The following is a 14,741-nucleotide window of genomic DNA, read 5'->3' as shown; positions in this document are numbered from 1 at the left end:
TGCAGGCAAGCCGAGAGACACCGGCCCACTGACTCTTGGCTTTCCCACAGCCCGTGTGGTGCTTCCAGATCATCTGCCTTCCCCCCCGTGCCTCTGCCTCCATCTGCAGCTGGTGCCGCTGCACAGAGCCTCTAGCCTGACTATTGGCTTTCATATGGCTCACACGGCGCATCCGGATTGCCTGCTTCCCCCCACCTGTGCTTCTGCCTCCGTCTGCTCCTTGGACAGGGAATCAACTCCTGTGCTGGCCATGCCCACTCCTTCACTGGGGCTTATTTTTGGGGTAGGGCTTATATTAGGCACAGGGTTTAAAAAACCCAGACTAGGGCTTATTTTCGGGGTAGATCCTATTTTTGGGGAAACACGGTAGACGGGATTGTGAGGAATAGAGATTTAAACTTAACAGGAAGATCTGATAGGGCATCAGTGGGTGAACGAAGTATTTTTCACATCTGGCCATGGTCTATCAAGCTGTACTTCTGCTATATCCTGACTCTTTACCAACATTTGGGTCAAGTAGACTTTTTAAAATTATTTTATTTCTTTGCCATATAACATTTATATTTTATTTATTTGGATTTAAAAAAAAATAATGTATTTTGCTTTTGTTTTTCGTTTTCAGCCCAGATAATATCATGTGAGTTGAGTGGCCTTACAACATGCATGTCATAAAGTAAATATCTGCAATTAATTCCCAAAACACACATCTTGTCACAGCTCTGATGAACATTCCTGAAATATATTGCCCTGCAATGTTTGGCAATGTGGAAGCCAACTGGCTAACTGTTGCGGCAATCACTTGTTTATTTCTGATTGTCTATTCTTTGCTTAGCAACAGAAATTTTGGGCTCAATTGTGGTCAAATGTCGAGGACTCTATTTCTTTGTATGCTACTGAAGAAAATAAATCAGTTATACAAGGTGTAGCAGTTAGACATTCCCAATAAAATTATAGTTTAGTTTCTGACCACAAAATCAAATGGTTTGTTATTGTAGATTGTAATATAATAGGTAAGTAGAGACTTCCAGCACATTATGTGAAAAGTAAAGGTGCTGACATGTTCGAAGAAATACCAAGCATGATTATGCTTCTTGGTACTTCCTCAAAGACGCTGCATAGCAGCCACATGATTTCAAGAAAATATGTATGTCTTGAGATATAATGCGATGCTTAACAATGCCAGTTCCTCCTTAGTTAAAAACTATTCTTTTTCTGAATCTTTACAGACACTGGGCAAGGCCAGAAAACAAATGCAGCATCAAGGCTCAGATTCTGAATGCATTATCATGCATCTCAACAACACCTTTTTTGCTTTCTATCGGGAATGCTACATACCCTAATAATGAGCTTATTTAAAATAAAAAAGAAATGTTGGTTCCTTAATGCCACAAATAAGCCTTAAGTCTCAATAATGTCATCTAAATCATGATTTAGAATAGGCATGGCACAGAGGGCATATCATGCTTGGAGTTTTCAAACAAGTCTACCTCCCTTTTAAATGCATACAGACTTTACAGACAATAAAAGAAATTTAAGATGAAAAAACAAGGACTGTCTTTATCATTACTTTTATCATACAACATAAAGGACAAATGGTGCAAACAAGGGCATCTGAGGTCACTCAGATCTGAGATCAACTATTCAAAATCATACAAATACATCAAGAAATGTTATAGCTAAATATACTTATCCTTGCTCAACCACTTTCATTATAAAATCTGTATGCATTTAAAAAGCATGAACAACATTAAAATGGATGAAGTGTGTTTTGAAAAACAAAAGTAGTTCTAGTGTTTAGTTCAAAGTTTTTCCTTTCCAAGGTGACAATCCTCTGCAACTGCAATGCAGATGCAACGATCAATGAATTCAGACATCATACAAAGCTACTTAGCATAAAACAGTTTGCAAATCAACGTTTCCCAGGCTTTTACACAAACAGGTACTAATTTAGTCAAACGACAAATCTCTAGAAGTGTAAAGTGTGTGGCCTTACATAATCTTTAAATTTTGCTTAGAAAGTATTAAGGATTTAAAAAAATATACCTGAGAAAATATAAGAGCTCTGATGCATAAAGGCCTTAAAATATTCTTTGGACATAATTCTGATTTCAATAAATGAAATGGAGCTTTAATATTAAAGCTTACACAAATGTCAGATATTATTCCGCTGTAGGCACAGGGACATCAACAGTATTTATTTAAAATACGTTCATCATGGAAACCTAATTTATGAGAATAGTATTTTCCCAAGAAAAATAACATCAGAATACTCTGAATACTAATACAAAAAAAGCTCAGCACATCCAAACCAGTCTTTAGGTCTGTAAGTCTTAAGTTTGTTTATTTAGTGAACAGTGCTATCCATTTTTAGATCAGATTTGTTCTTGTCATTCTTCACTGAATAGATGAAATAGGTTAAGGTATCCTTTTCATTCACTGGAATAGTCCGAAAATGACATCCAATTATCTAGAGAGGAAAAAAAAAAGTGTTTGTCTATATATTGAAAAAAAATATTGGACAAGGGTCTCAGAAGTAAGCCAAGTAATAATAATTTATTAAAATGTTAAGGAATTCATGCAAGAATGGCAGCATTAAGATACCAGTCTTCTTGAAAAGTACATTAAAAATAATAACATAATTATCATGCTTTGATTAAGGAATAATAAAAAACTAATATACCCATTACACCATCATGTATCTTAAATGAAATGGTGCAATATATTAAAGACTAATTTATCAACGTAATCTGTAAAAATAAGTTTAATACATTACCAAATATGGACTCATTTCTCGATAATATTTTGAATACTTGAGAATTCAACTACTTATAAAAGCCATCTTTTTTAATTTGTAAAAAACTTTTCTTAGTTTGATATAGTTAAGGATCTAATATTAATTTTTTTGTATCCCGCCTTTATTATGTACTATTCTTTTACACAAATTATAAAAAGCATACACTGAAATACCAAGGGTCCATACTGGGACAATTATGCATCATCACCTTGATAAGGTAGCCAAAATTTTAATTTATGCCTATAAGACAAGAATTGCTAAACAGAATGAAGAACTCGAGAAGTTTTCTAAATTTTCAAAATATCCTCAAGATACACAAAAAGTAAGCTTGATTCAATCAAATGTTCTTGATCAGTAACCCCCAACCTTTTGGGCACCAGGGACCAGTTCTATGGAGAGAGATTTTTCTGCAGAACAGAGGGTGTGTGGTTTCGTGTGCTGCCTGTATCCTGCAGATGGGCCTTTGCATGTTTGCAAGGACCAGTTTTGGCATGCTGAGGACTGGTGCTGGTTCATGGACAGGGACTTGTGGACCCCGTTCTTGATGAAAACCAGAAGTACTGTTTCATATTAAATCTGTGCTGTTTGAATATAATTTATCATTTCCCTTTAAGAGACAGTGATTTAATGACATTGGAGATGATCTCCACCCCAGTGGTTTGAGTTCTAGCACTGCATGTCGGGGTAAGCTCCTGTCACTCGCCTCAGCTAACCCGCTAAAAGTTTGAAAGCACGTCCTATGCGAGTAGATAAAAGAGTACCACTTCAGTGGGGAAATGAGCTGGTGCTTCATGAAGGCAGTCGGATTCCTACCCCCTGAACCTTCCTTGTTGCGGTGCCCCATTGGTGAGGCAGTTCTAGGAGGGAGAGGGCCTGCTGCAGGAAGAGCTGCTTGCCCTTTTTTCTGGTATGAAGCCAGCTTGCCCTCTTGTGGTGTGCTTGAGAAGTGAGTGAGCATTTCCTAAAATAGAGCTGGTACCTTGACAGCCAAACTACTACTCTGCAATAGCATTATGGTCTCCTGGCTAATCTAACACCACCATATGCTAATAATAATAACAACAATAACAAGTAGTAGTAGTTTCCTTCATAATATCCCTTGATAAATTTGGTGATATAGCCTATTCTAATACTTATACTTAGCCTATTAAAATATTTTAATAACTCTATTTCTTCCAATTCTCTATATGTATTCATTCATTCATTTTACATAGCTACCCATCTCTCCATTATGATCTAGGTAGATAAAAGCATAAAACTACTTTAAAAACAAATTGGCAATATACACATAAGCAAGCCAGATCAATTCTGTTTCATTTCTCCTTAATTCAGTTTTAAGACATCTGAAAATTCAATACTCTCCAAATGTAGGTGACCAATACCTGCAGGTTTTTTTTTGCCAAATCTCTTTTCTGATAATTTCCAGGCCTAGATTGCTTTTCCATTGTTTCTATTGTTCTACTTTTTCATTGTTGTAACATTATAAGCCAACATTTATCAATGAGTTTTCTACCATGTCCTCAAGTTGTTTTTCTAGGAGTTAAATCCACTTCAGATTCTAGCCATGTTTATTTCTGAAAAGTTATAATTGCTTGCTTCCATGCTTTTCATTTTTGCAGTTATACCAGTAAATGAAGACATCATGTTTTCAACTTAGAATTTGCCTCTGCAAGTTCTTAACAATCTACATAGTATTTTATTCATATCCAACATAAGTCAAAGCAATAGACTCTTCTTCCACCCAAACCTGGCCAAGTAAACTTATTAAGTGATCACATGTTTTCCCTAATCTTGTTGGAAAACTATATAGACCTCAACATGAAGGAATAGCAAAGATTTGCAGAAATAGAACTTGGAGGGAGATAAAAGCAATCATTGGGACCAAAAGAAGCTCTCAGAATTAAAACATTTAAAATCTACAGTACAATTCAGAAAAACTATGCATTATGGCACATTTAATTTTTTGTACTCAAAAGAAAAAATAGTTCCACTTACTTCAACAAGTTGTGCTTTATTAAGTCCGGGTCTGGTCTGTAATTTGAAGTGCCTTTTGTATCTTCTTAGTGTATTTACTTGCAGCTGAAACAGATCAACCTAAAAAGGAAGAAACATGGTTCTTTAACCTGACAGTTAATTGTCAACCTGTTTTATCTTGCACATATCGTGTGAAATTTTGAACAATGTTGTCTTCGTTTTGTAATCTATAGCAGGATGGTCCACTGGAACTCTTTGGTTAAGGATGGTATATGTTTTACACCAATGAAAGGTCTCAATTTCAATCTCCAGAAACTGTTTTAAAATATCTCAAGTTAGGGACACTGGAGGATAGTGCCACAAACCCACAAAGCTACTATTAGAGTAGGCTAAAAAATAATGAGTTTCATGTGGTAAAGTTAACTCTCTAATTCTAGTAATGAGTTTAAAGTACAACAAAACATATGCTGACCAAAACCTAAAATAATCACCATTCTTTATCATATAAACTGAGATGGATAAATGATGTTCCAGATGTTATTGAAATATAGCTCTATACATTTCAAAGTCATAATTAATGTTTTAGTGACATTTCTTACCTAAAATCATTTATTCTTAGAAGTAAACCTTACAGGTTGGAGTTATTTGACATAGACTGTCTGGAATCAGAATAAAGCAAAAATTGGAATGGATATAAATCTAATAAAAAACGAATATTTAGCACTAAATGAGATGCAACAAATACTAAGCCACCAAGTGTTTGAACAAAGTATTGCTTTCATATCACATATGAATTATGCAGAGACTAATTCTCAGAAAAAATATGAATCTACCTCTGGAGTGTCGATGTCTTGCACTGGTGAATCACCATCATCGTCACTGCCTTTTCTCTTTCTTCTGTTTCTGACACTCTGAATTAAGTTTTTGTGGAAATCACAAATATAAAGATGTCTTGCCTGAAAGTTTAAAGAGATAATTTAATATGCATCTCTGTAACATTTTCTGTAGTCATAATTCATATGCAAATGATTTTATTAATATATAGTAAGCAAAGCAATGATATTAATCACTAACCCATCTGATTGTACTAGTTGATGTAAGAGGAAATTTGGTATCTTAGTTACTGCAGTACATCATGATTTAGTAAATGTTTTTTAACCTTAACTTAATCCTGACTTCAGGAGGAAGAGAAATATATATTTACCCATTGTACATAAATGGTGAGGAGGTGGAGAGGGTTGGTAGTTTTAAATTTCTGGGCATTTGTTTCTCGAAGGACCTCTCATGGACTATGAATGTTAACATGCTTGTGAAGAAAGCACAGAAGAGGCTGTACGTCCTGAGAATGCTCAGGAAGATGAATCTAACTCAGCATCTACTTCTGTCCTACTATCACAGCACCATTGAGAGTGTCCTGACATACGGTATTCTTGCATGGTATGGGAGCAGCTGTGTAGCGGACAAAAAAGCTCTACAGAGAATCATTAAAACTGTCCAGAATATCATCAGGCTCCAGCTACCAGCCCTGGCTGACATCTTTGAATCTCGCAGTTTGAGGAAGTTGCATAACATTCTCAGAGAATCTTCCCATCCTGCTTACAATCTTTTTGGACTGTTGCCTTCTGGCAGAAGATACAGAACAATTAAAACTCGGACCACACATTTTCTGAATAGTTTTTATCCCAGAGCTATAATTGCACTCAACAATGAACTAAAGGGCCACCATCAGTGAGCTGTTGGACAGTATTACTTGGTCTGTTGTGTGGATGTTTGGGTGGTTTAGGGGTGGAGAATTGTGGTTGGATGGGAGTGTGTTTGGGGATTGTTATGTGTGTTGGACCTGGTCTTTGGGTGTTAAGTGAATTTCGTTGTATGGGTATACTGTGTATACACGTACAATGACAATAAAGTTATTATTATTATTATCCTACTAAATAAATTTCAAAGAAAATGAAGTGATACAGTGTTCATGTATATACAAAATGTACAGACAGGAAAATGACAATTGTACAAAAAAAAGTAATGTTCAAATCTCAAACAGCTTGGCAATTTTACTTTCCTTCTAATATGTTTTAGAATATTAAACTGCAAAAGTAAAATTTCTGACTGTTATTTTGGATTGAACATTGAGTAATGAAAAGCTATAAAGTGGTAATTGCCACTTTAAGAAAAAAATGTATGGGTAATTTAATGATGCATACACAATATTAGAATTATTTCTACCACAGAAACAAGTTGTTTCAGGAAAAAAATGCCCACTTCAGTAAAGAACTAAAGAGTTTGGCAATAGATGCAATAAAGTACAGGATATTTTATTGGCACTCACAACTATAGGGATCAATAGGATATTTACTAAAAGAATATTGAAGAGCCTCAAAGCCCACAAGGTTACAAGTTATATATTCTCTGAAATAATACAAAGGATTTACAAAAACTGAGTGAACGATAATACAATTTTATACAGGAATATAGAATCTGATAACGGGGTGGACCTCACAAGACCCATACGCTTAAGTTTTGCTCTTCTAAGGAAGCTCCCGATCTTTCTACTGATATTAGCACCTTATAAATTAGACAGTCCTTTAATTTTTGACTTCCTTCCTACCATGGAAAAGACAATAAATTAGTTTTTGTTTTTGTTATCTACTTCCATCCAATAGTCATCAGACAATTCCAGTTTGCCTCATTTCATATACATTTCAGGATCATATGTACAGATAGAATATTATTTATCCCCTACATTCCTCAATTTTCTTTTCCCTCCTTTGGTGGACAATACTGTGGAGGGAGACCAGAATGACAACAGACAGACTATCCTGGAGTCTTACAGTTGACATCAGGAATTACAAACCATACAACAAGTTCCATAACAAGACAGACCACACATTATCCATACATATATAAACATTCTATCAGAAAGAAGAAAAATCCAAAAAACAAATATTCGTTATCCACTAGGTATTATATGACAGTCATTTATGTTCTAGGACCTGGGTTTTACTTACTTCTTCCAGAGTGTGTGATTGTGAATCAACGCAATGTTAGTTTGCATATGGGTATGATGATTAATCCAAAGCAACATGAAAAATGCACTAATTTTCATACTGCACTTCCAGTACGGTATAAAAAACTAGAATGGATAAAAATTACACATCTAACTATATTTATTTGTTTTACAGAACCTAATAATGCTTCCTGTCAAGGAAGTATCTAGCAGTGTACAATAAAGTAACAATTCTAAATCCATTTGCTAATCCATTTGCTAAGGACAGAGTATCTGGCTGAATTCTAATTTTTTAGTAAAAATAAATATTCTAGTTGTGCTATTAATCCACTAAGGATCACACTGGAAGAGTTTATTATTATCTTTGTTTTGGTTTAGGAATAAGTGCTTGGCAAGCAGTAAAATCACACACACCCCCTCCCCCCCTCCAAATGTGAATCTTCGTGCGATTTCTCAAATTAATCATTGCATACACTGCCAACATTTAACAACACTCTTTAATTCCATCAATACCGATAACGAGACATATCCCAGACTTGTTCTTTCCGGTGAAAAAATCACAAGTATCCGCTCTACATTTGGGAGGTAGACCTGACAGACGTTTACTGTCTGGATTACGTGCTTCGAGTTTAGGAATGTCTCGCACTAAAGGGGTTTTTCTCATTCTTTTGTTTAGCAATGTATGCAGAAGCGACGAATACCGTATATTTTGGGGCATTTTGTATTTTAAAAAGAAAGGTTTTCTAAGAGCTTGATGGCTGCCAAGAGGAAGACGACAGAGTGGCAAAATGGGACGTGCAACGCTGCAGCACGAGGCGGAGGAGTCAAGTACTGTCCTCTCCAGGGGGAAACAAATTCAGTGCTTCATGTAACACATATGCACACCAACGATCGCTACGAACAATATTTGCAATTTCTTGCCCAGAGTCCTTCACAAGACTTTATGCTAATTCCCACCACCATGTTCAAGGGGGAAAGAACGAGATGAAGACAGACAAAAGCATAAAAGAGCAACAAGAGAAGCTACTTCCAACCGCTCACAAAGGCCAGTAGCTGAGGCTGCTCGACTTTTGCAGCGTCAGCCCACAGCCAACTAAACAGCAAGAGCAAAGAAAAACAGAAACAAAAAGGTCTGTAACAGCTAACCCTTCAAAGATCTGCAAGGAAGAAGAGAAAAATCAGATAAATCGCCACTGTCAAGTCTTTTCCAGGTCTAAAGCCTTCTCTATGCAAATAAATGTTTCATACATACTCCTAATATAGACAAGACACAGGTCGCCACAAAAAGCTGGAATGGGCTGTAAGAAAAGGGCAAATTTCCCTCATTCAATAAAGCTGTTTTTCCAGAGAGAGAAAACCAGCCAAAACCATGCTAAAATGAAAGGAACTAGAAACCAACACAACCAGACCACAGAACCTTTGGCTTATCCGGAAAAGCATCTTTCCCACTCATTCCCCGTAGTCGGTTCGCTTTTGTCTTCTTTCCCGTAACCACCACTGCTGAGGTTATATGGGGCTGGCGATGTCGGCTTTTAAAAGGGTCAAGGGATAATCCCAAGTCAACCAAAGCCAGGAGCTCCCCGCAGATTTAAGGCACTTACACTTTTGTCCAGCTCGATCTTCACCTTCTTCTGCGAGATGCTCTTCTGGATCCGCTTGCTGAAGCTAGCGTTGCCCGCTGCTCGGTTACATCTCTCGCCCTCCTCCCGTAAACAGCATAACTGCCCAGCACCGGGTCCTGCAGTCCCAAGGGGACCGGCTGAGCCTGCGGCTGTCGCAGCAGCAGCTGACGAAGTCGCTCCCAGCCCGGCCGTCGGCTGCGGAAGGGGTGGCGGGGGCGGCAGGACTTCCACCGCGGCGGTGGCGTTAGCTACAACGGCCGGGACGGCGGCGGCTTCTCCCCCGCCGCGGGTCACCTCCTCGGGGCCAAAGCCGTTCATCGCCCGCCTGCTTAAGGTGCGGGCTTGCTCCGGGAAGACTAACCCACTGAAGTAAAGTAACTCAACTGGGCGGCGTTCCCGCTATTGACGCTCCCTCCCCTCCCTTTCCAGACACCGCCTCCGTCTCCTTTTGTCAGGAGGGGATGGAAGGAAGGCCACTCGGCCTCTTGCGCTCCCCTTCGGGCTCTTGCAGTCCTTTCGCAATGCCAAGGGGCAAAGGCTACACTGCAATGTGGGAAAGACAAAGTCGGACACGCCCCGAGTCCTGTAGTTGAGAGGGGTACAAAATGCCCGTTCCTCTTGCTCCCAAGACTGACACCGAGGGGAGAACGAGAAACGCCACCCTCCCGCCTCCTTTCTCTCCGTGAAAAGCAAAGCCCAGCCTTTCGCCTGAAGCAGCCGCGGCTCCAGAATCTTGCCTCCCCGAAGTAATTAAAATTCCGTCTCCTTCCTTGCTAAAGCTACGGACAGATCAACTCCGTTTGCTCCTCTCCGCACTCTTTTCAACCTGGTGCAGACTTTTTGGTTGTTTCCAAATTGCAATAGCAACAACCTTCCCCAGTGCTGTTTTTCTCCTCCGCCTTTCCTCATCTTCCCCGGGGCTTCTCGGGAAAAGTAGTTTTCCCGTCTCGCCTTCCATTAAAGGAGCGAGACTACGGACTACAAATCCCAAAATGCACCTCTGGTGTTAAGCAGGACTGTATTTACAAAGCGATCGAACGCGGCGGCTTAGCGGGTGTTCGCTTGTACGCGCGTGCGCAAATCACTTTACTGGCTGTGGCGAGCAGCCTTCGGAAAGGCGGCGAATGAGGGGCCTCTCTTCGTCCCTGTCGTCTCACTAGGCGGAAGCACGAAAACAAGATATCCTTCGACTTATTACGAATGGCTATGGAAAGGTCTTACGCGCAGTACCATGTACTATATCTATCTAACCGACGTTTGTTAGAGGACACCTGGTTAGAAGGGGCGGCGCTTCGTGCAGCCGTTGATGTTTGAAATCTGTACCGACGGTTTCGGGAGGGGGAAAATAGAGCCGTTGCTTTGTCTTTTGTTGCAGTCTGTCTCCTGGAAGCAATAAAGAGCGGCGCTTCAGTTGCTTTTCTCCATGACTGAGCAGATTTCCAACTTGCTGCATTTTCTAGAAGCGCCTTTAAAAGCGTGACTCTTTCCGCTTGGTGTAGACTTCGCTCAAGACGGTTTTGTGCGAAGTCTTTTCTCGGTTCTAAAGGAGGTAGTCTTGTAGAAAATATTCTAGTAACAGTTGAATTTAGTAGAATATTTCCTCCCTACAGGCAAAATACAGATCATTTGAATAAGAAAATACGGCCATTATTCAACTAAATTAACTTTCAAGGTAGTTCATAAATTTTAATGCCTTTATTAACACTAATTTTAATATAGCGCAGTACATACTTTCTAAAATGTATTTTCTAATAGCTATACTAAAGACATATGAAATAGGTATGTAGAATGCAAAAAAAAACTTACCAACATCAGACAGCAATAGGGTTGTCTATTCAGTCATGTCTGACTGTTGATTCTGAGGATCAAGTCTTGATCTTGCATTGCTTTGAGTTTTTCTATGCTTTGGCTGATGTCAGCTTTGATGTTGTCCAGACACCATGTTCTGGATTTATTTATTTTTTTTACCTTCAAGTGTTAATTAATGGGGGAATGCTGATTTAGTTTAACTCTCTGCTGGATTTTAAAGGTTTTTTAATGTTTTTTAAAAAAATTATATTAATAGCTCCCATAAATCACTTCCACTTTTTCCACATGGAAGACGTAAGCTTTGGATAGTGAAAGAGATCTGATTTGATTTACATCTAACGTTCACTACTAAAATGTTGTAATTTATAATTTTTTTTTAAAAAAAAACCCACTAGATGTAATTTTTGATGAAAATCTCCTTTTTTGCTGGAAAACCTCAATGTTTTTTGAGGCTAGTCTGCTACGGAGTTTTTCTTGTCTGAGAGGAGTTGTTTATGACCTGCCAAAAAAGTTTCAGCTGTGAAAAGTTTACTGAAGTGCTTTGGACTATATCAAAATACAGTCAAAATGCAAGCAATACATAAAGCTTATTCGGAAAGCTGAACAGAAAGAATATTTTTCAATTGACAAATCCAACTTAAAAATTTGTATAAAAAGCTTGGTAAAGTTTTAAACCAACTCGAAAATAGTAACTAGATGCAAGTAACAACAGTATAAGATTACAATCTGATGGATTGGAATGTAATTTATCGCTGAAAGACCTGAAAGATGAGCTGGCCTTGGAAAATGCTAATCCAAACTTGGAAAAAAGTTTGGATTTTAAAAACTCAAAGTTGATAGAATTGACCAGTTATGAACTTCACTTTTTCAAGAAGATTGAAGGAGATTGGGGAATAGATTTATCATATCCAATTGGAAAACAAATGCTAAGAGATATTACGTTACAATTTACAAAATACTTATTTTGTACAACAAATGCTGTAGAGATAATCACAACAGGAACTTATGACTTCTGGGAAATAAAAGCCAATTGTTAGGAAAGATAGCAATTAATAGTGTGTTTCCCCCAAAATACGACCCTGTCTTATATTTTTTTGAACCCTGAAATAACCCTTGGGCTTATTATCAGGGGATGTCTTATTTTGGGGAAAACGGGGTATTTTAAGGAAAAGTCTAATTATTAAGAATCAATCGAGGATATTTGATCCCGGATGGACTAAAAACAAAGACTGTGGTGACTTAAGGTAGACTAGAAGCTGTTGTGAATTTTCTACATGTGAAATACTATAAATCAGTGGTTCTCAACCTTCCTAATGCCGCGACCTTTAATACAGTTCCTCGTGTTGTGACCCCCAACCAGGGGTGGGTTCTAAATTTTTTTACTACCGGTTCTGTGGGCGTGGCTTATTTTGTGGGCGTGGCTTGGAGGTCATGTGGCTGGGTGGGCGTGGCTAGCTGGTCATGTGACCGGGTGGCCATGACTATGTGTATAGGGACTACTCAAAGGGCTGAAAAAAGTCATTTCTGACAGGTCCTTGCACTTTTGACCGGTCTTCGTACTTACAACTGGTCATCATTTATGCCCATTGTAGCATTCTTAACAACCATGTCACTCATTTCACAACTGCTTCTCTTCACCATGGTGACAAGATAGGGCAAAAACGTAAAATGTGAGGACAGTCGTAAGTTCGAGGACTGGTCAAAAGTGCGAGGACCAGTCAAAAATAACTTTTTCAGCCCTCTGAGTAGTCCATATGCATAAAAGGATACAGCAATAGAGAGTGATGAAGGAAGGAAAGGGAAATTAGAGTAGGAGTGAGGGTAACAGAGGGAGGAAGAGAGGAGGAGAAGGAGAAAGGAAGAGGAAGTAGGGAGGAGAAGAAGGGGGGGAGAGAAAGTAAGAAGGAAAGAAAAGAGAGGTGGTAGGTTTGAGGAGAAAGATTGCTGTACAATAAAAAAGATGAAAGGGAAGAAAACCAACCCCAAACAAATATAAAGATATTAAGATAAAGAATGAATTGTTAAACTTTAAAGAATAAAAGAGAACAAATATGAATAAATAGCAATAATTAGAAACACACATACAAACATACAATGTATTTTCTTTGAACAGAGTATTTGGCCGGTTCACAAATTTAAACAGTGTTTAGTCATTTCAATTAAATTTACAATTTCTATATTTCCTTTTTGCCATATTTATTCCTCATCTATTTTTTTAAAAAAACAATATTACCCTTCATCCTCATCTCTAATCTTAATCAAATTCAATTTTTCCCTTCTATTCTATATTATACCCCTTCCCATTGTCATCTATTTTTAAATCCATCCTCACATTGGTTAATTATGTAATTATGTAATACAGTTGTTTAATACAAATTCAACATTTTAATATAAATCAATTAGTTATATAACTATCTTTTTTGTATATTAATATGAACATGAATATTCCAATTATTTCCATGCAATCCAATTTCTTACAAATAAATTAATTATATTTACCAATAATAATAAACCAAATAATTTCTCCCATATATTCCTCCAAACCACAATTTAACCATTTCTGCTTTCAACACAATATATAATTAATAGTATCTCAATTATTACAATTCCCTAGTTAAATAAAGCTTTTTTTCTATTGTGTTTTAAAATCTTGAACCTCCTCTTTTGCCCTAAATTTCCCATTGTTTGCAGTTTTGCACCTACCTTTTTTGGTGAGGAAAAAGAAAAAGAAATCTCTCTGTGCCTCATTTTGTCACGTTGCAGGAAAGACCCTGGTTTACTTTCAGTTTCGCTTTTTCAGCATAGCTAGGGGAAAAAAAACATTTGCTCCAGCAATTTACCTCTTTGCAGCTAGCTAGCCCTCCGCAAATCAGCTGAGAGTCGGGAGGCTGATCATATCAACTTGTGGTAATTAACCTATGCTGAAGCTGAAAGGGGCTGTTTTTTTCTATTTTTGCAGGCACCAGTCTACTCATTTGTTTTCTTTTAACACTGATCAGCTGTAGGGCGGCCCTTTGAAGCCCCGCGGCAAGAATTTAAACAGTTTTTTTCCCTCCAGCCATCAGCTGGGACTCAGCAATAGATTGGGAGTGGGCGGGGTAAGCGAACAGGGACCAGCGATCCAACAGAGGCAGAGGGTGAGGGTGAGTGAAAACCGTATATTCCCTTCCCGTTCTCCCGCCGTTCCCTAGCTTGTCCTGCATTATTTCCAAAAATCGGGACTTTTTTAAAACGACGCGGAACGCGGGACAAATTGCTAAAAATCGGGACTGTCCCGCCAAAAGCAGGACGTCTGGTCACCATAGCATATATTCCATTATTCACAGAGACTGTTGTCTGAAAACACTTGAGCCTAGCAGAAATAAAAGGCATAGAAGAAATTTTTTTAAAAGTCAATATATTGTTAGCCACAGAAGTTCACTGTATTACTTTGGGTCAGTCATTTTTAGCACAACCTGTCTTCAGGACTGTTGAAAGGAAAAGTAGAAACTCTTAAAAAGACTGAATATAAATCTAACTAATGGTCGAAAAATAAAGA

The 14,741-nt window shown here is 38.0% G+C and overlaps 1 protein-coding gene across 1 annotated transcript; it reads right to left on the bottom strand.

The window, feature by feature from the left end:
- Positions 1-2,314: 2,314 nt before the first annotated feature.
- SAP30 (Sin3A associated protein 30) lies at positions 2,315-10,332 on the bottom strand. The gene is made up of 4 exons (XM_070948546.1): positions 9,374-10,332; positions 5,602-5,724; positions 4,790-4,888; positions 2,315-2,467 (listed from the first exon to the last, which is right to left on the bottom strand). The coding sequence occupies exons 1-4, from the start codon at positions 9,710-9,712 to the stop codon at positions 2,345-2,347; spliced, it is 684 nt and encodes a 227-aa protein (XP_070804647.1). The 5' UTR covers positions 9,713-10,332; the 3' UTR covers positions 2,315-2,344.
- Positions 10,333-14,741: the final 4,409 nt, after the last annotated feature.

The sequence above is a fragment of the Pituophis catenifer genome, unplaced genomic scaffold (genome assembly GCF_029215685.1).
Source record: "Pituophis catenifer annectens isolate HBS135680 unplaced genomic scaffold, rPitCat1.0.hap2 SCAF_8, whole genome shotgun sequence".
Lineage (NCBI taxonomy): Eukaryota > Metazoa > Chordata > Lepidosauria > Squamata > Colubridae > Pituophis > Pituophis catenifer.
The sequence above is the reverse complement of the archived record's forward strand: the minus strand, read 5'-3'. Positions and strand labels throughout refer to the sequence as shown.

Bases quoted from the DNA above. Each gene is read 5' to 3' on its own strand.
- SAP30 (XM_070948546.1), bottom strand. From the start codon at position 9,712: ATGAACGGCTTTGGCCCCGAGGAGGTGACCCGCGGCGGGGGAGAAGCC. The intron at 5,725-9,373 runs GTAAGTGCCTTA...TTAAACTTTCAG, and splicing joins AGATCGAGCTGGACAAAAGT to GCAAGACATCTTTATATTTG. The intron at 4,889-5,601 runs GTAGATTCATAT...CTTCCTTTTTAG, and splicing joins AAGACATCGACACTCCAGAG to GTTGATCTGTTTCAGCTGCA.